General features: G+C 44.8%; 1 protein-coding gene across 1 annotated transcript in view; it reads left to right on the forward strand.

Annotated features, from left to right (window-relative positions):
* LOC106598452 (3',5'-cyclic-AMP phosphodiesterase 4B) overlaps window positions 1-19,449 on the forward strand; it is a 104,838-nt gene extending 85,389 nt beyond the window's left edge. The window contains exons 9-17 of the mRNA XM_014189494.3: window positions 8,047-8,140; window positions 10,504-10,709; window positions 11,009-11,107; window positions 11,507-11,671; window positions 12,597-12,696; window positions 14,899-15,053; window positions 15,280-15,402; window positions 15,509-15,691; window positions 15,975-19,449. Coding sequence (XP_014044969.1) covers window positions 8,047-8,140; window positions 10,504-10,709; window positions 11,009-11,107; window positions 11,507-11,671; window positions 12,597-12,696; window positions 14,899-15,053; window positions 15,280-15,402; window positions 15,509-15,691; window positions 15,975-16,274 — 1,425 coding nt within the window. The 3' untranslated portion in view covers window positions 16,275-19,449. The remainder of the gene's footprint in view (window positions 1-8,046; window positions 8,141-10,503; window positions 10,710-11,008; window positions 11,108-11,506; window positions 11,672-12,596; window positions 12,697-14,898; window positions 15,054-15,279; window positions 15,403-15,508; window positions 15,692-15,974) is intronic.
* Window positions 19,450-20,895: the final 1,446 nt, after the last annotated feature.

Here is a 20,895-nt window from a genome sequence, read left to right on the forward strand (position 1 = left end):
TGTTTAGTGTGTGTTTAGTCTAGGTAGGTGTGGTGTGTTTAGTCTAGGTAGGTGTGGTGTGTTTAATCTAGGTAGGTGTGGTGTGTTTAGTCTAGGTAGGTGTGTTTAGTCTAGGTAGGTGTGTTTAGTCTAGGTAGGTGTGGTGTGTTTAGTCTAGGTAGGTGTGGTGTGTTTAGTCTAGGTAGGTGTGTTTAGTCTAGGTAGGTGTGTTTAGTCTAGGTAGGTGTGTTTAGTCTAGGTAGGTGTGGTGTGTTTAGTCTAGGTAGGTGTGGTGTGTTTAGTCTAGGTAGGTGTGGTGTGTTTAGTCTAGGTAGATGTGTTTAGTCTAGGTAGGTGTGTTTAGTCTAGGTAGGTGTGTTGTGTTTAGTCTAGGTAGGTGTGGTGTGTTTAGTCTAGGTAGGTGTGTTTAGTGTGTGTTTAGTCTAGGTAGGTGTGGTGTGTTTAGTCTAGGTAGGTGTGGTGTGTTTAATCTAGGTAGGTGTGGTGTGTTTAATCTAGGTAGGTGTGGTGTGTTTAGTCTAGGTAGGTGTGGTGTGTTTAGTCTAGGTAGGTGTGGTGTGTTTAGTCTAGGTAGGTGTGGTGTGTTTAGTCTAGGTAGGTGTGTTTAGTCTAGGTAGGTGTGTTTAGTCTAGGTAGGTGTGTTTAGTCTAGGTAGGTGTGTTTAGTCTAGGTAGGTGGGGTGTGTTTAGTCTAGGTAGGTGTGTTTAGTCTAGGTAGGTGTGGTGTGTTTAGTCTAGGTAGGTGTGGTGTGTTTAGTCTAGGTAGGTGTGGTGTGTTTAGTCTAGGTAGGTGTGGTGTGTTTAGTCTAGGTAGGTGTGGTGTGTTTAGTCTAGGTAGGTGTGTTTAGTCTAGGTAGGTGTGCTGATTCTTTGGACCAGTGCCAGAGGCATTGTCAGGAGGCTGAGATCTTACCAGTGAATTATCACCAAAGGAGGAAGTGGGAGGGAGGGAGGGGGGAGGGAGGAGTTGGCAACAGGCATGGGGCTACATTATGATTGAGTGAGGAGTTGTTTAGCTTAGTCTCTGTGTGGGCCAGCCAGCCAGTCAGGTTTAACACTTTATGTTTCCCGACTGTCGCCAGAAGAGAATAGACTTGAATACAGAGAGGAAGCAGACACAGAAAGATAAACAGAGACACGCTCACGTATTTCAGAGAAGTTTTGGGAAGTTTCAAGTTTTGGGAAGTTTATATTGTACGTGTGGCATTGCCTTTGCGAGAATGGGGCTATGCTGCTCTGAGACCAAGGAGAAAACGCTTGGGATGCTTACGCACTGGAAACAGGTGAGTTTGTGCACAACTAGTTTTGCTAGAGAGTCTCTACTCTCATTCCAGTTAAATTATGAAATGGCTTTACTTAAAACAACTTGTCCAAAAGTAGGGACTTGTGCATAGTCAGATTGTATGAATGGATGTGGGTCATACACTTGTGCTGCCATTATAATTCATTTACAAAAAACCTTTCGCTTCACTTTGAAGTCCATTCAAGTTCAATAGTTTGTCTGTTGGCTTGGATTTTTATATTCATGGATCATATTGTAATCAATTGCATAACAACAGATTATATCTTCTATTAAATACCAAAGAAGTTCTCAGTGGGTTGGGATTAGGCTACGTCCAGGGATTTAGATTCTGCGTTTCCGATTTTGTGTCTTTCTTCTAGATAGAGGGTCAGTCAGTCACACAACGGTTATGGTTTGAAGACCAGGGCCAGTCGGAAAAAATGATCTCATATTGTGTTTCAAACTTGGAAAAACTTGTTCACCAGTTTATAATAAGAGTAGTAATTGATAATGTCAGTCTTTTTCAGACGCTCAAAGCGCTATAGCCTACAATGTAAAGGAGAAACTATCAATGTGCATTCATGCACACAACATAATGTACTGTGTGGGATGGATAGGGGTTATCTGAAAAGAATACATTGACATTATTGCAACAATGAGCCTGTTGAAAGCTCTGAGGTATTTCCATAGCCTGCAGTGGCACACACCTTATCACTGCCTACTTTGAATAATGCACTTGTGTACTATTCAGTGTGTTATGACATACAGTATGTTCACTCAACACTGTGTTACTATTCAGAACTCATTCACCTTACAAATGTACACTCAATTTCAGGAAGCTCCAAACAACAATGTATTGTTTCGAGTGTGTGTCACAAGTGTGTCACAAGAGTGTGTTCCCCCAGTCCAACAAAACAGGATGTGTGAGTGATGGCGCACGTTGAGTAGTGAGTCCTACCGAACACACTCATGTTCCTGTCATCCTGTCTCAACATATAGTACATACGGATGTCAGTATGACCACCGTCTGTCTATATGACCACCGTACGTCTATATGGCCACCGTACGTCTATATGACCACCGTACGTCTATATGACCACCGTACGTCTATATGACCACCGTACGTCTATATGACCACCGTACGTCTATATGACCACCGTACGTCTATATGACCACCGTACGTCTATATGACCACCGTACGTCTATATGACCACCGTCTGTCTATATGACCACCGTCTGTCTATATGACCACCGTACGTCTATATGACCACCGTACGTCTATATGACCACCGTACGTCTATATGACCACCGTACGTCTATATGACCACCGTACGTCTATATGACCACCGTACGTCTATATGACCACCGTCTGTCTATATGACCACCGTACGTCTATATGACCACCGTACGTCTATATGACCACCGTACGTCTATATGACCACCGTACGTCTATATGACCACCGTACGTCTATATGACCACCGTACGTCTATATGACCACCGTACGTCTATATGTCCACCGTACGTCTATATGACCACCGTACGTCTATATGGCCACCGTACGTCTATATGGCCACCGTACGTCTATATGGCCACCGTACGTCTATATGGCCACCGTACGTCTATATGACCACCGTACGTCTATATGACTACAGGGGAAAACGCAGAAGACATAGTCCACATAGTTCAGAGGTCACAGTGGTCACGATGCAGTACCTTGATGTCTTCCGTAAAGAATGAATTCCAAATCTGCTTGAACGGAATAGCCGTGTAGGATTTCGAAATATCCAGTTGGGGAAGTTTCATGGGGTTTCTTTGGATTGATACACTGTCTCTGGCAGTTGGGTTTGTAGTTGAGTGAGGCCAAAGTGTTGATTTATGAAAGATGGACGGGCTTCTTTTTTTTTGCATTGAAGGTTGTGTTCAGGTTCCAGTCAAAGGGAAATAACAGACAGCGGTATGATGGCCGTTCAATGCTAAAAGGGGAACGCTTTTTTCCTAGAAACAACTACAACCTCTTAGATTCTGTAAATTAGCTGCAGGGTATTTGATTGGCTATTTTTCAGATTACCATATTACTTCTCATGTTTGTATTGAAGTTAAGTAGTGCCAATGAAATAAACATATAAATAGAAGATACACAGAGAAGACACATGTATACAGACACAAATATCGAGATTGAGATGAAGCAAAGGACCTGCAGACTAGAGGACCTGCAGTGGCTAGAGGACCTGCAGTGGCTAGAGGACCTGCAGTGGCTAGAGGACCTGCAGTGGCTAGAGGACCTGCAGTGGCTAGAGGACCTGCAGTGGCTAGAGGACCTGCAGTGGCTAGAGGACCTGCAGTGGTTAGAGGACCTGCAGTGGCTAGAGGACCTGCAGTGGCTAGAGGACCTGCAGTGGTTAGAGGACCTGCAGTGGCTAGAGGACCTGCAGTGGCTAGAGGACCTGCAGTGGCTAGAGGACCTGCAGTGGCTAGAGGACCTGCAGTGGTTAGAGGACCTGCAGTGGCTAGAGGACCTGCAGTGGCTAGAGGACCTGCAGTGGTTAGAGGACCTGCAGTGGCTAGAGGACCTGCAGTGGCTAGAGGACCTGCAGTGGCTAGAGGACCTGCAGTGGCTAGAGGACCTGCAGTGGCTAGAGGACCTGCAGACTAGAGGACCTGCAGTGGTTAGAGGACCTGCAGTGGCTAGAGGACCTGCAGTGGCTAGAGGGCCTGCAGTGGTTAGAGGACCTGCAGTGGCTAGAGGACCTGCAGTGGTTAGAGGACCTGCAGTGGCTAGAGGACCTGCAGTGGCTAGAGGACCTGCAGACTAGAGGACCTGCAGTGGCTAGAGGACCTGCAGTGGCTAGAGGACCTGCAGTGGCTAGAGGACCTGCAGTGGTTAGAGGACCTGCAGTGGTTAGAGGACCTGCAGTGGCTAGAGGACCTGCAGTGGCTAGAGGACCTGCAGTGGCTAGAGGACCTGCAGTGGCTAGAGGACCTGCAGACTAGAGGACCTGCAGTGGTTAGAGGACCTGCAGTGGCTAGAGGGCCTGCAGTGGTTAGAGGACCTGCAGTGGCTAGAGGACCTGCAGTGGCTAGAGAACCTGCAGTGGCTAGAGGACCTGCAGTGGCTAGAGAACCTGCAGTGGCTAGAGGACCTGCAGTGGCTAGAGGACCTGCAGTGGCTTCACTCAGCTGAGTAATGTGTGTGTGCGTGTGTGTGTGTGATGTGTTTGGAGGGAAGACCTCAGTGAGAGCGCCTGTGCAGTGCACGTGATTCTGTTGCCATGGCGTTCAGGTTGTCGTGTAATTGGTTGTTGCAGATTTGTGAGTCCTGTGTTTTCTCTCTCTACCCAGCCCTTTCTTTCCCTCCCACTGTCTTTCTCTCCTTGTGTTGCAGTGTTTGTAGTGAAGAACAAGTAGTCTGGTTATTAACAACACCCCATACTTCTCTTGATGGCGCTAGACATATTAAGACGAATGAAGACTGTGGTGGATAGAGGAAGGCTGCTGCAAACTCTGCACTCTGGGGGGTGGGGGAGGGGGCAATCTCCATGTTGATGTCTGCAGTGGTGTGCGTGTTTGTTGGGGACTAAAGTGAGGAGTGAGGGAAAGGAGGGGGTAAGAGAGAGAGAGGACGGGTGAGAGAGAGAGGGGTAAGAGAGCAGGGGCTTACATTTTTGTCATTTAGCAGACGCTCTTATCCAGAGCGACTTACAGTAGTGAATGCATACATTTCATTTCATGCATTTTTGTACTGCCCCCCCGTGGGAATCGAACCCACAACTCTGGCATTGCACACACCATGCTCTACCAACTGAGCCACAGCGACGGAACAGAGAGAGCGAGGGGGGGAGGGGTGAGAGAAGAGGGTGAAAGAAGGCGCAAGAGAGTGGGAGGCAGCTTTCACCAGCCAGCCAGTTCTAGCCAGTCACTGCTGGAACCCCCATACTTCTCCTCCATCCCTCCTTCAAGCCACCGCTGGAACTCCCGTCCCCCTCCTCCATCCCTCCTTCAAGCCACCGCTGGAACTCCCGTCCCCGTCCTCCATCCCTCCTTCAAGCCACCGCTGGAACTCCCGTCCTCCTCCTCCATCCCTCCTTCAAGCCACCGCTGGAACTCCCGTCCCCCTCCTCCATCCCTCCTTCAAGCCACCGCTGGAACTCCCGTCCCCGTCCTCCATCCCTCCTTCAAGCCACCGCTGGAACTCCCGTCCCCCTCCTCCATCCCTCCTTCAAGCCATTAAGCATCTTTGCCTCATCTCAGTCTCACAGAGGATGGATGGATGGATATATCACTGGAATCTCCTCTGCCACCCACTACCATTGGCCCACTGGGATGGATAGAGATGTCATAGAAATACAGGACTGGGATCTCCTCTTTGACTGCCATTTGTCTTCCATTTGCTTCCACTTCATCTGCCTGTATAGAGATATCTTGGTTAAGAGATCCACTTATTGTACCTCTACCTACATTGCTGCAAGCTTCTTACCTATTGACGTACCTCCATACTGCTGTTCAGGAGAAGACCGTCTCTCACTAATGGAAATACAGTCACTATCAAACTGGCCGTTGTGACTGAGGAGATTCCAGAAATGATGAAGAGCGATCGGGAGGGGGTCTTAGGTGCTCGCTCTCGAAGGGGATTATCATTGATCTGTCATCTGTGACTTGATACGAAGAGAGAGAGAGAAGAAATGAAGGCAGGGGTGTTGGTTGTTGAGTAAAGACAACCTTGGTTTTGTCTTCAGAAAGGAGCACCATACACAAGGGTTCTGCTGAAGACAGCTAGGGGTGACAGCCAAGTACAGAACCATGCCTGAAGCCAACACCATGCTCTGTCTCTCCTGGGGGTACATCAAGGTGTGTTGGGGACTGGGGTACATCAAGGTGTGTTGTAGACTGGGGTACATCAAGGTGTGTTGTAGACTGGGATACATCAAGGTGTGTTGGGGACTGGGGTACATCAAGGTGTGTTGGGGACTGGGGTACATCAAGGTGTGTTGTAGACTGGGGTACATCAAGGTGTGTTGGGGACTGGGGTACATCAAGGTGTGTTGGGGACTGGGGTACATCAAGGTGTGTTGTAGACTGGGGTACATCAAGGTGTGTTGGGGACTGGGGTACATCAAGGTGTGTTGGGGACTGGGATACATCAAGGTGTGTTGGGGACTGGGGTACATCAAGGTGTGTTGGGGACTGGGGTACATCAAGGTGTGTTGGGGACTGGGGTACATCAAGGTGTGTTGGGGACTGGGGTACATCAAGGTGTGTTGTAGACTGGGGTACATCAAGGTGTGTTGTAGACTGGGGTACATCAAGGTGTGTTGGGGACTGGGGTACATCAAGGTGTGTTGGGGACTGGGGTACATCAAGGTGTGTTGGGGACTGGGGTACATCAAGGTGTGTTGGGGACTGGGGTACATCAAGGTGTGTTGGGGACTGGGGTACATCAAGGTGTGTTGGGGACTGGGGTACATCAAGGTGTGTTGGGGACTGGGGTACATCAAGGTGTGTTGGGGACTGGGATACATCATGGTGTGTTGTAGACTGGGGTACATCAAGGTGTGTTGGGGACTGGGGTACATCAAGGTGTGTTGGGGACTGGGGTACATCAAGGTGTGTTGGGGACTGGGGTACATCAAGGTGTGTTGGGGACTGGGGTACTTTTCAATTTGGTTGAAAAGCTACTCCAGTAGTTTGGTTGAATAGCTACTGCAGTAATTTGGTTGAATAGCTACTGCAATACTTTGGTTGAAAAGCTACTGCAGTAATTTGGTTGAAAAGCTACTGCAGTATTTTGGTTGAATAGCTACTGCAGTAATTTGGTTGAAAAGCTACTGCAGTAATTTGGTTGAAAAGCTACTGCAGTATTTTGGTTGAAAAGCTACTGCAGTATTTTGGTTGAAAAGCTACTGCAGTAATTTGGTTGAAAAGCTACTGCAGTAATTTGGTTGAATCTGACCCTATGCTGTACATATTTATCTAGAAATGGTTGATTTGTTTACCAAATATCTCAAAACAGGTCTGTCATAAAGCCTATACCCTACATCAAATCCTTATATGGTATCACACAAACAAGCCTATTCCCTTGGGGTCCAATACTCCCATGTCAACGGAAAGTTCCAGGAAACTATTTATGCTACCCCCTGGACAGCCATTTCCTGTAGGTCTCCAGGAATACGGTGTTGTGTCATTTTCTGTCTCCCCTGTTAGATATCTTGTTGGTCTATATACATTATATCTACAGTTAAATGGGGTCTTGTCATGTTACTCACTTCATTGTCTTGTTGGTCTACACCAGCGTTTCCCAACCTTGGTCCTGGGGACCCAGAGGGGTGCCCGTTTTGGATTTTGCCCCTAACACAGCAATTATCAAAGCTTGATGATTAGTTCATGATTTAAATCAGCTGTGCACCCCTTGGGATCCTGAGGACTGAGTTTGGGAAACGCTGGTGTACGTGTCGTGTATCTAACCTAGTGTTGTCCTCCTTTTCTGTTACTCCAATTCAAGAGGACACAGTTGATGCCATTACCCGGGGCAGCCATTTCCTATTGCTTTTCATACAGCCTATATAATAATATAACAACAATATATGCCATTTAAGCAAACGCTTTTATCCAAAGTGACTTAGTCATGCATGCATTCATTTTATATACAAGTAGGCCCGGGAATCAAACCCACTATCCTGGAATTGCAAGCTCCATGCTCTACCAACTGAGATACAGAGTCTATCTAATGGCTATCTAACATGGTGTTGTGTCATTTTGTGTCTCCCCAGTTCAAGAGGATGTTGAACCGGGAGTTGACGCACCTGTCAGAGATGAGTCGCTCTGGCAACCAGGTGTCAGAGTTCATCTCCAACACCTTCCTTGGTAAGACAACACACACACACACACTATTACATACAGTACAAGTACACTTGAAACTAAATAACCCATGTTATGTATTCCACTGCTGTGCTGATGGACACTACATGTTCCTCCTCGGTCTGAATGGGGATGTTTTGGCTATTATTGGCTTTTACACTGAGAGAATGAGAAAGAAGGAATACCTGATTAAGCAGCAGGAGGAAAAAGGCTGGAGGGACAGAGAGAGAGAAAGAGATGTTGTGGAGTGGGGTACCGGTGTGGAGTTGCTCTGCACTAGTTTCAAACCAGTCTGATCTGGTCTGCTGGAGTGTTCCCGCACTCACTACAGAGATAGAGAGAGCGAGACCTTCTACCCTTCCCAGGGACTCTGGAGTGTTCCCTCTCTCACTGCAGAGATAGAGAGGGAGATCTTCTACCCTTCCCAGGGACTCTGGAGTGTTCCCTCTCTCACTGCAGAGAGAGAGAGAGGGAGATCTTCTACCCTTCCCAGGGACTCTGGAGTGTTCCCTCTCTCACTGCAGAGATAGAGAGGGAGACCTTCTACCCTTCCCAGGGACTCTGTCGTTCTATAGAGAGAACGCGAAAGAGAACGAGAGAGAACGTGTGTTTGTTCTGCGTCTGGTGTTGCCTCATCTCTAAAAACCCAGTGACACATTCCAGAACTCCCAGCCGATAAGCAAGCGTTAGCTGACACCACCACTTCTCCACAGCACAGAGAAAACTGCACAGTGCTCCCACTTGTAAACAAGCCTCCATCTTTCTGGCAGATGGAGAGAAAGAGGGAGATGGTAGAAGGGTGGAAAGGAGGAAGAGAAGGAAAGACATTGATAAGATATGAAGAGACATTAACAATAGATAGAATATTTGTATTTTATTTAACTAGGCAAGACATTTAAGAACAAATTCTTATTTAGAGTGATGGCCTACCAAAAGACAAAAGGCCTCCTGCCGGAAGGGCGTCTGGGTTTAAAAATTAAAAATAAAATAAAAACATAGGACAAAACACACATCACATCTGTATCTATGTAATGTTGTTGCACTTTAGGGACCACAATGGAAATAAGTCACTGACTATCCCTGTCACCTTTTTAAAACCTATGTACTGTGTGTGTATGGATTTTTTAAACTGGCAAATATAATCAATCAAATGAGGGAGAACCTGAGAGAGAAAATAATGTATAGTGATTTGAGGCAAAATTGTTTTGTGTTCTGCATTGCTGCTTGCACCTGTCAGGTTGAGGCAAACCATCTCTACGCCTCATAGAGAATAGAGTAATGTGTGAAACAACACACACACACCACGTGTTACTCACATGTAGTGCCTCGAGAGAGGTCACTTCACCACCACCACAACAAGCCACCCGCATATAGCCCAGCCCCTCCTCCAAACTATTCTGCTTAATATGACACATTTCTACGGATTGTTATGGTTTGGAAAAAAAGGCTTTTATTTATCCACAACAGTATTCAATCACTTTTCTTGTATTTATCCATAACAGTATTCATTCACTTTTATTTATCCACAAGCAGTATTCATTCACTACTCTACTTGGAATTGATGCCTCATTAAATATTATGGGAAGTTCCAGGAATTTCTCAATAGCGGATTTGCAACAGGTTATTTCTTCGTCATAAGTCATTAATAAAGTATTTGCTACTTGTTGGCTATTTGCTTCTGGATGTTTCCTGGAGAAGAACAGATAAGAGAAAAGGAGAGTGACAGAGATGCGTGAGAGCTAGAAAAAGGGATGATTGTAACTGAATTATTACCATGCTAACTGAATGACTATCAGTAGATGGGAAGGAAGGTCTGGTCAGGGGTGTGACAAATGAAATGCCTCTCTGCAAGGACACTAATACACACTACTTATACATAGTCATATACAGATGTTGGGTCTTAATTTGATCATCCTGCTGTTGAAGGACATTTCCTACACAGCAGAAAATGCAAACTTGTAGTGTATTCAAGTTTTAAAAGGCTTCTAAAGTCTATAATATCCACTTAAAAATGTATCAGCCCATACAAAAATGTAAATTAATTATAATCCACACAATAATTCGTAATGTCCTGTTGTTGAAGGATTATTTTCCTGCTGTGAGAAACCAGTCTAATTAAGATCCTACATCTGAAGCATCCCTCTCACGTCTGTTGTTGGTATTTAAATAATAAATGAATGTGCCATATCGAGGTAGATGTCCATACGCACATACATTGTGCTTTATAAATGTACATATCAATATAAATGTTATGCTTTGCGATCATGACTTCACCATTGTCACACCATTGTTGTTTGCAAGTCTGTATTTTCATTTTACGGTGCAGTAGTTTAACCTTCCTTCCTCCCTCCATCCCTCCCTCCCTGCAGACAAGCAGAATGAGTTGGAGTTACCGTGCCCCATGGCCAAGACCAGAGAGCGGAAAAAGAGACCCCACCACCAGACCCAGATAGAGGGTCAGGGGACCTTGACCCAGATCAGCGGGGTCCGGAAGTTCAGCCATTCCGCTGGGCTCCAAGGCAGCAGCATCAGCCGCTTTGGGGTCAAGACAGATCAGGAGGACCTGCTGTCTAAGGTACTGGGGAAGTCTGTATTAACAAACATATGGGCCTGTACAGGAGGGTACACTGTTACACAATACATAGAAATGTATTGTCTAGCACTGGTATGACTGTCTTTCATATAGAATAGGGAATCATGTCATCTCTTTTCATTCCATTTCTTTCTGCAGCATTCAGAATGTTTCACCTCATTTAATACACCCCAGAGGAGGTTTATTCTATTTAAATTCAATTTAGGAAATTAAGGGAACTTTAGTCAAGACTCATTCAAAATGAATAGTGAATTGAAAATGTTAATCTCTCTCTCTCTCAGGACCTTGAGAACATCAACAAGTGGGGTTTGAACATCTTCAGGGTGGCTGAGCACTCCCACAACCGCCCGCTGACTTGCACCATGTACACCATCTTCCAGGTCAGTCTTCTTCCTCCTCTTCCGTTACTGTCGGAATGCAGTGTTTCCCCTGCAGGCGCGCACACACACACACACAAACACACACACCAGGGGTGGTTCGCCAGCACACAGTCTACAGTAGTGTATATCAGCTGTCTGTGTTTACTTAATGTGTCCTCATCTTCTGGGTGAGTAGCTGAATGATCACTACTGTAGTATGAACATCTAGTCATGAGGATGAATGGACCGTCACAATCAATTGCTCAGCCAGCCAAGTCAAGCAATTCATACTCCTTTACAGTCTTGGCATTGACAATGTAATTGCTTTTTTATTATTTTGCCTACATCTTGCTATAACGATGCCATTGCAATTTAAACAGACAGGTTGTGGGTTACATGTCACATGTGTGTCCCGTGCAGGAGCGAGACCTGATGAATACGTTTAAAATCCCTACGGACACCTTCGTGACCTTCATGATGACCCTGGAGGCCCACTACCACTCAGACGTAGAATACCACAACAGCCTCCACGCTGCAGACGTGGCCCAGTCCACACACATCCTGCTCTCTACACCCGCTCTGGATGTAAGTCACCTGACCTAGCTCTACTTACTATACTGCTGTTTTCTCTTCTCCCTCCTCTCCCTCTCTTCTCCCTCTTCTCCCTCCTCTCCCTCTCCCTCTCTTCTCCCTCCTCTCCCTCTCTTCTCCATCCTCTCCCTCTCTTCTCCCTCCTCTCCCTCTCTTCTCCCTCCTCTCCCTCTCTCTCCCTCTCTCCCTCTCTCTCCCTCCTCCTTCTCCCTCTCTTCTCCCTCCTCTCCCTCTCTTCTCCCTCCTCTCCCTCTCTTCTCCCTCCTCTCCCTCTCTTCTCCCTCCTCTCCCTCTCTTCTCCCTCCTCTCCCTCTCTTCTCCCTCCTCTCCCTCTCCCTCTCTTCTCCCTCCTCTCCCTCTCTTCTCCCTCTTCTCCCTCCTCTCCCTCTCTTCTCCCTCCTCTCCCTCTCTTCTCCCTCCTCTCCCTCTCTTCCTCCACTTATTGTCAGAGACCTAGCTCACATCAGCCCAATGATAAAGCCCACAGCCACAGCTTGACTGCATGTTTGCCTTTTAGACCTCTGTAGCTGAAATGCTCAGTGTTGTTGCTTTTTTCATCTGTTGTTTATCCAGTCAGATCTTGAATTACGATTCTGTTATCTAGCAACCTGTCTTCTTGATTTGTTTTGTATCTGCCGACTAAAGGGAGTGACTAACACCATCTCACATAACAGACCTTAAAGTCATAGTAAATCATGTATACGAGTAACACCACTCAACCGAAATATGTCATCGCTGCTCAACCTACATAGGTCACACAATAATGACTTACTACCAGATGAATGTGTTACTCTATCTTGCCAAGCTGATTTTTTACTGCAATGTGAAGCCTTTTACTATCAATGTGGAAAACTCATCAAGTCTCTCCGGTTTCCTTTCCTTTTGCTCTGCCCCCGTCTCTCGTCCTGTCCAATCATAGGCTGTCTTCACGGATCTGGAGATCTTGGCGGCCATCTTTGCGGCAGCCATCCATGACGTGGACCACCCTGGGGTCTCCAACCAGTTCCTCATCAACACCAGTGAGTACTTTCTTCTTCAAAAGCTAGCAACAGTGAGTACTCTCTCCCTCAAAAGCTAGCAACAGTGAGTACTTTCTCTCTCAAAGGCTAACAGTGAGTACTTTATCCCTCAAAAGCTACCAACATTGAGTACTCTCTCCCTCAAAAGCTAACAACAGTGAGTACTTTATCCCTCAAAAGCTAACAACAGTGAGTACATTCTCCCACAAAAGCTAGCAACAGTGAGTACTTTATACCTCAAAAGCGAACAACAGTGAGTACTTTATCACTCAAAAGCGAACAACAGTGAGTACAGTCGTGGCCAAAGGTTTTGAGAATGACACAAATATTAATTTTCACCAAGTCTGCTGCCTCAGTTTGTATGATGGCAATTTGCAAATACTCTAGAATGTTATGAAGAGTGATCAGATGAATTGCAATTAATTGCAAAGTCCCTCTTTGCCATGCAAATGAACTGAATCCCCCCCCAAAAAAACATTTCCACTGCATTTCGTCAGAAGACTTCAGGGCGCCCAAGAAAGTCCAGCAAGCGCCAGGACCGTCTCCTAAAGTTGATTCAGCTGCGGGATCGGGGCACCACCAGTACAGAGCTTGCTCAGGAATGGCAGCAGGCAGGTGTGAGTGCATCTGCTTGCACAGTGAGGCGAAGACTTTTGGAGGATGGCCTGGTGTCAAGAAGGGCAGCAAAGAAGCCACTTCTCTCCAGGAAAAACATCAGGGACCGACTGATATTCTGCAAAAGGTACAGGGATTGGACTGCTGAGGACTGGGGTACAGTCATTTTCTCTGATGAATCCCCTTTCCGATTGTTAGGGGCATCCGGAAAAAAGGTGAGCGCTACCATCGGTCCTGTGTCATGCCAACAGTAAAGCATCCTGAGACCATTCATGTGTGGGGTTGCTTCTCAGCCAAGGGAGTGGGCTCACTCACAATTTTGCCTAAGAACACAGCCATGAATAAAGAATGGTACCAACACATCCTCCGAGAGCAACTTCTCCCAACCATCCAGGAACAGTTTGATGACGAACAATGCCTTTTCCAGCATGATGGAGCACCTTGCCATAAGGCAAAAGTGATAACTAAGTGGCTCGGGGAACAAAACATCGATATTTTGGGTCCATGGCCAGGAAACTCCCCAGACCTTAATCCCATTGAGAACTTGTGGTCAATCCTCAAGAGGCGGGTAGACAAACAAAAACCCACAAATTCTGACAAACTCCAAGCATTGATTATGCAAGAATGGGCTGCCATCAGTCAGGATGTGGCCCAGAAGTTAATTGACAGTAGGCCAGGGTGGATTGCAGAGGTCTTGAAAAAGAAGGGTCAACACTGCAAATATTGACTCTTTGCATCAACTTCATGTAATTGTCAATAGAAGCCTTTGACACTTATGAAATGCTTGTAATTATACTTCAGTATTCCATAGTAACATCTGACAAAAATATCTAAAGACACTAAAGCAGCAAACTTTGTGTCATTCTCAAAACTTTTGGCCATGACTGTACTTTATCCCTCAAAAGCTAACAACAGTGAGTACTTTATCCCTCAAAAGCTAACAACAGTGAGTACTTTATCCCTCAAAAGCTAACAACAGTGAGTACTTTATACCTCAAAAGCTAACAACATTGAGTACTTTATCCCTCAAAAGCTAACAACAGTGAGTACTTTATCCCTCAAAAGCTAACAACAGTGAGTACTTTATACCTCAAAAGCTAACAACATTGAGTACTTTATCCCTCAAAAGCTAACAACAGTGAGTACTTTATCCCTCAAAAGCTAACAACAGTGAGTACTTTATCCCTCAAAAGCTAACAACAGTGAGTACTTTATACCTCAAAAGCTAACAACATTGAGTACTTTATCCCTCAAAAGCTAACAACAGTGAGTACTTTATACCTCAAAAGCTAACAACAGTGAGTACTTTATACCTCAAAAGCTAACAACAGTGAGTACTTTATACCTCAAAAGCTAACAACAGTGAGTACTTTATACCTCAAAAGCTAACAACAGTGAGTACTTTATCCCTCAAAAGCTAACAACAGTGAGTACTTTATCCCTCAAAAGCTAACAACAGTGCTGAATGAATAAGTTCTGCTACTTTAGTACTACTTTATGTTATCCTTTACTATATCATTGACTATATTTTATCCCCTCAATTCTTCCCTATTGCTTCTAATAGTCCATCTCTCTCTCTGTGTCCAGACTCAGAGCTGGCCCTGATGTACAACGACGAGTCTGTCCTGGAAAACCACCACCTGGCTGTGGGCTTCAAGCTGCTGCAGGAAGACAACTGTGACATCTTCCAGAACCTGACCAAGAAAGAACGCCAATCCCTCCGCAGGATGGTCATAGACATGGTGAGAGAACGTCCAAGTTCTGACCAAACATACTTCATTCTGATGTCCCATTCATATGGGTCTTCGACTGTGAGTCGGTCATTCCGTTGGTCAGTCCAGTTTTCTATCCCTGTCTCAATTAAATTAGATAAATTAGGTTTCTTGGCATCAAAGATCACAAATCATATATTACTGTAGCATAAACATGTATAAATCACTAACAACAACTCTCTCTCTCTCTCTCCAGGTACTGGCCACAGACATGTCTAAACACATGAGCTTACTGGCTGACCTGAAGACCATGGTGGAGACCAAGAAGGTGACCAGCTCTGGAGTGCTGCTGCTGGACAACTACACAGACAAAATACAGGTAGGAGATCACACTCCTGCATAGGAATGCGTGTGTGCCACACACACACACACACACACACACACACCCAAACTCACACAATCCTCCCTCCTCCCCTCTCTTGCAGGTGATGCGTAACATGGTTCATTGTGCTGACCTCAGTAACCCCACTAAGTCTCTGGACCTGTACCGTCAGTGGACCGACCGCATCATGAACGAGTTCTCCCACCAGGGAGACCGCGAGAGGGAGAAAGGCATGGAGATCAGCCCCATGTGTGACAAGCATACGGCTTCAGTGGAGAAAAGCCAGGTAGGTTACTAATACATACTGTATAGAGGTAACACACACACACACACTCATACGTACAGTACTCACACTGCTCACATATACACATCCTACACAAACATACATACTGCTTGCATACACACACACACACACACACACACACACACACACACACACACACACACACACACACACACACACACACACACACACACACACACACACACACACAACCCCCTCTAGTGTGGTTATACAGTATGTACACTATTGTATGTTTAAATCTCCTCTCTCTTCTCCCTCTCTGCAGGTGGGTTTCATAGACTACATCGTCCACCCGCTGTGGGAGACATGGGCCGACCTGGTGCACCCGGACGCCCAGGACATCCTGGACACCCTGGAGGACAACAGGAACTGGTACCAGAGCATGATCCCTCAGAGGCCCTCTCCCCCCTTCTGCACCGGTGACGGAGAGGGGGACGGAGAGGGAGGACACAGGTTCCAGTTTGAGCTGACGCTAGATGACGAACAGGATGGAGAGATGGGAGTGGAGGAGTGCGAGAGAGGGACGGAAGAGGGGTGGTCGCCAGTTGACCAGGGCGGAGTGTAGATGAACACACGTGGGGCTTCCCCCACATAATGAGCCGTGACCTGTTCTCTTCATAAATGGAAGCACCAGTTTTAGGTTGTGTTTCACGTCTTGTTTTACTACAGTGGAGGAATCCTGCAATCTGGCTCTTTGGCGTTGCTCTCCTTATGCACTAGGGCCTGACTGGCTTTGGGCCCATGCAGAAGAGGGTGGGGAACCATAACACGTGACTTGGGAGCCCTCAGGAAGAAGAGTATGAAGAGTTGAGGAGTGATGCCTTGAAGGAGTCCTGTTGAAAATGCTAGTGTGTGACAGAAGTACCGTATCTTGGTTTTTGGTAACCAGATAATACAATCTTTGTTCTGACAAATACTGACGATGAAACTAAGCTAGGCGAAGAGACTGTTGCGTTCAATTGGGACAAGATGAAACACTTGCACTTCAGAGCGATCTTTGTTCTTCGTGACTATTTTCGAGTAAATGTTTTGTTTTGTAGAGATGGGATGTTGCCGGGTAGCATCCAATGTTCAAACTAGTGATCCACAGGTGTTTATAACAAAGAACATCTACCCTTTTTGTGACAAGTGTTTTAAAGACTTTTGTGTGCCTTTTTTTTTTACGCCACAGTATTTTGGACGTGATTTTATAATTTATTGAACAGGTTTGAACATGCAGTCTTCCTGATGTCTTTTCGGCAATAGTCGCACAAGTTTCACTTTTTCTAAGGGTAGGTAGGGAGGTAGGAAAGAGTTTTAACTAAAGGGTCAATACATCTACTAATGACAGGTTCTTCGTTAACACCCAATTCATGACTCTGTACATGTATATGGTACCTCACACATTTCAAATCAATATCAACAAATGCCACAACCTACAAGTTCCTTATTCACAGCAAAAGCAGTTTGCAAACCTGTTACTTTTGATGTTACATATTTGCTTAAATGTAAAGCAATGATCTCGATCTTTTCCCATGTAATCTGTGAAAACCAATACTCTCCAAAGATGTCCTGATTAATGCACATTAACAGCAGAATGGAACTCTGCCTTAAGAGAGGTGTATTGCCAAACCTGATTAAAACTTCATTCAAATTTTTTCATATATATATTTTTTGGAAAATATTTGTAATTTTCCATATCACCCTTCCAAGAATGGAAGAGGTGTAAATTTGATATCTTAATATAATGAATGCATATAATTAAATAATTGAGGCCAATCAAAGTAATCCTTTGAATGGTTTCTTTCCAGACAGAGAGAGAGAGACATCCCATGACATGTGATATTTTGAAGCCCCAGACCAAAGTCAAAAAACAAACCTCCATTCAACAATGTCTGATGTCAGCTGATGTTATTATTTTGGTTGCCAGATCCTCCTTGAGCTGACACCTCACAAGTTTAGGCAGAAACGGCAGAACAAAAAACTAAACCAAAAACAAATGGCATCTTTTTAAATGTCGATTCAATGATAATTTAATGTAATGTAAAATGTCCCCTTTGACCAGTAGGATAGCTCAGCGCCTAGTTGCTAGTCTGTCAACAATACATCTAAATGGTACTGCGATGTAAACTGCAGCTCTCAGCTGTGGGGAGATCCGCAGAACATCACTATGTGACAACATTTCCCACATTGACTCTGCGCGTTTGTGTACTGTGTGTGTGTGTGTGTGTGTGTGTGTGTGTGTGTGTGTGTGTGTGTGTGTGTGTGTGTGTGTGTGTGTGTGTGTGTGTGTGTGTGTGTGTGTGTGTGTGTGTGTGTGTGTGTGTGTGTGTGTGTGTGTGTGTGTGTGTGTGTGTGTGTGAATGAGGAAAACTTAGCCACTCAATCTCCTCTTCTTTGCACCTAGTCCTGTGTCAAACCTTGAACTGTCTGAAACAGTTTATTTATGATCTTTCATCTGTAAATACAATCATATTTATAAAATGTACACTTGGTATAATTTATATGCACTACCATTACCTGTCAAAATATGTCAAACATTTGTTCAACTGTATAATCCTCAAGATTTCCACTGAACATTCTTAAACAGCCTTTCAGATTCACAATTCACAATGCTGACATTGTGAATTGTTAAACTGATTGCCAAGAAATGTCAATTGCCAACTTGAATTTCTCAATAAATTGTTTTTGGGAAATACTCTCAAACTAAACAATTCCAGGATTTGAAATTCAAATGGTTGGTTAGGATCTGGAAATCCCCAAATCTACAGTAGTCTACAGTAGTCTACAGTAGTGTGCAGTAGTGTACAGTAGTCTACAGTAGTCTGCAGTAGTCTACAGTAGTCTACAGTAGTCTACAGTAGTGTACAGTAGTGTACAGTAGTCTACAGTAGAGTACAGTAGTCTACAGTAGTCTGCAGTAGTGTGCAGTAGTGTACAGTAGTCTGCAGTAGTCTACAGTAGTCTACAGTAGTGTACAGTAGTCTACAGTAGTCTACAGTAGTGTACAGTAGTGTACAGTAGTGTACAGTAGTCTACAGTAGTGTACAGTAGTCTACAGTAGTCTACAGTAGTCTACAGTAGTGTGCAGTAGTCTACAGTAGTCTACAGTAGTCTACAGTAGTGTACAGTAGTCTACAGTAGTGTACAGTAGTCTACAGTAGTCTACAGTAGTGTGCAGTAGTCTACAGTAGTCTACAGTAGTGTGCAGTAGTCTACAGTAGTGTACAGTAGTCTACAGTAGTGTACAGTAGTGTACAGTAGTCTACAGTAGTCTACAGTAGTGTGCAGTAGTCTACAGTAGTGTACAGTAGTGTACAGTAGTGTACAGTAGTGTACAGTAGTCTACAGTAGTGTACAGTAGTCTACAGTAGTCTACAGTAGTCTACAGTAGTGTACAGTAGCTCGTACAGTAGTGTACAGTAGTCTACAGTAGTGTACAGTAGTGTACAGTAGTGTACAGTAGTCTACAGTAGTTAAACACACACCATCTCTTGGGAGCTGCTTGGCAGAAATGGAATTCCTTGGTTTCTATTGTTTTCCGTTTGTTATCTGGAGACATATGAAGGCTGCATTGTTCCTATATTATGTACGGTGACGGGTCATTGTACTGCTTTATGTTTATTGAAATATTACATTGTTTAAGATGTACTTATATTTCCCATGTATTTCTCAAAAGTCTCACACAATGTATGGTAAGGTATTGTATTTTGTGATCAACAAATATTTTGTATGAAATTATTAAAATGAGCATGAATTTGTCTTGTTTTGTGTCTTACTTTTCTGTAATTGTAGTGTCGTATAGGATGTCAGTCAACTTTCGTTTTGAAGGAACAACATACAGTACATTTAAATGAAGTAGACTGTGGTAATAGCATCTAGTCCAGCCTTTTTCAAACCTCTCCTCGTCAACTAATCTCCCAGACGTTTCAGCATGTTGTGGTTCTGAACTAGCACGCCTGATTCACCTATTCAAGGGCTTGATGATTACGTGACGAGCTGAATCTGGTGTGCTAGGCGATAAATACATAGAACGTCTGGGGGTTCCCAAGGAGAGCTTTGAAAAAGGCTGCATTACTCTACTCAAAAGCCACTGGCTGCCCTCCAATACCGTCATAATGTATCCTACCACCCATCTGACATGACTTGATGGGTAAAAACAACATAGACCAAAAGAAACCTTCCTTTCACCTACTATGTGATCATTTGGTGGCAGAGGTGGGGTGTCCCCTGTCCTGCAGGGGACACCAAGGCTCATCCTGTTTCGACCGGAAGTGACGAGTGCATCACAATGGCTGCAGGAGGGCATGGACGAGCTCCACCAGTTGTTGCATGACCTTGGGCAGTATCTGAAATGACAAAGGTAGGAGCAGAGTATTAGTGGTTGCATTACACCTCGCCAGTAGCATGATTACCTCAAGGAAGCTAGCAAGAAGGGAGGATTTATTTGAAAAGTGTTGGGACAAGGCTCCTCTCCACTGGGATGTTGTTGACTTTGCTGTAACAGACTGCTGCTGGATGCAGGAAAGAATGTAAACAGGAACAGCGATGCTATGGGTTAGGCCCTGTGGGCGCTAACCTCTCACATTGCCACCAGACACAGTATCACAGCCCAGTGAGGTATAGATGGGATCAGGTATACATGGTTGTTAATGTAAGGGCTGAGTTGTTCCCTACAGGGTAGGGTGTCTTTCCAGAGAAACCATCATTATTCATTGTCATGTTGATGCTGTCACTATGATAGATACTGTAGTAGGACAACTTCCTCTACTGTTCCTGTAACTTTATTGCCTTTTTATTTATTTATCCAGGGAAGTCACATTAAGATTTATTTCTCTTTTTATGGTGAGTCTCTTCTGCTTTTTCTTCTACTTTCATAATAATACTAAGAAATAGTTATTCAGTCATCATTTGATTTGATTAATTTGATGCCTGTCACTCTCTCTTCTACAATAGCTATTCCTATGTACTGTAGTCATGGTACCAACTCATCTATTCATATGTACTGTAGTCATGATACCAACTCATCTATTCATATGTACTGTAGTCATGATACCAACTCATCTATTCATATGTACTGTAGTCATGGTACCAACTCATCTATTCATATGTACTGTAGTCATGATACCAGCTCATCTATTCATATGTACTGTAGTCATGATACCAACTCATCTATTCCTATGTACTGTAGTCATGGTACCAACTCA

The sequence above is a fragment of the Salmo salar genome, chromosome 03 (genome assembly GCF_965601325.2).
Source record: "Salmo salar chromosome 03, fSalSal1, whole genome shotgun sequence".
Lineage (NCBI taxonomy): Eukaryota > Metazoa > Chordata > Actinopteri > Salmoniformes > Salmonidae > Salmo > Salmo salar.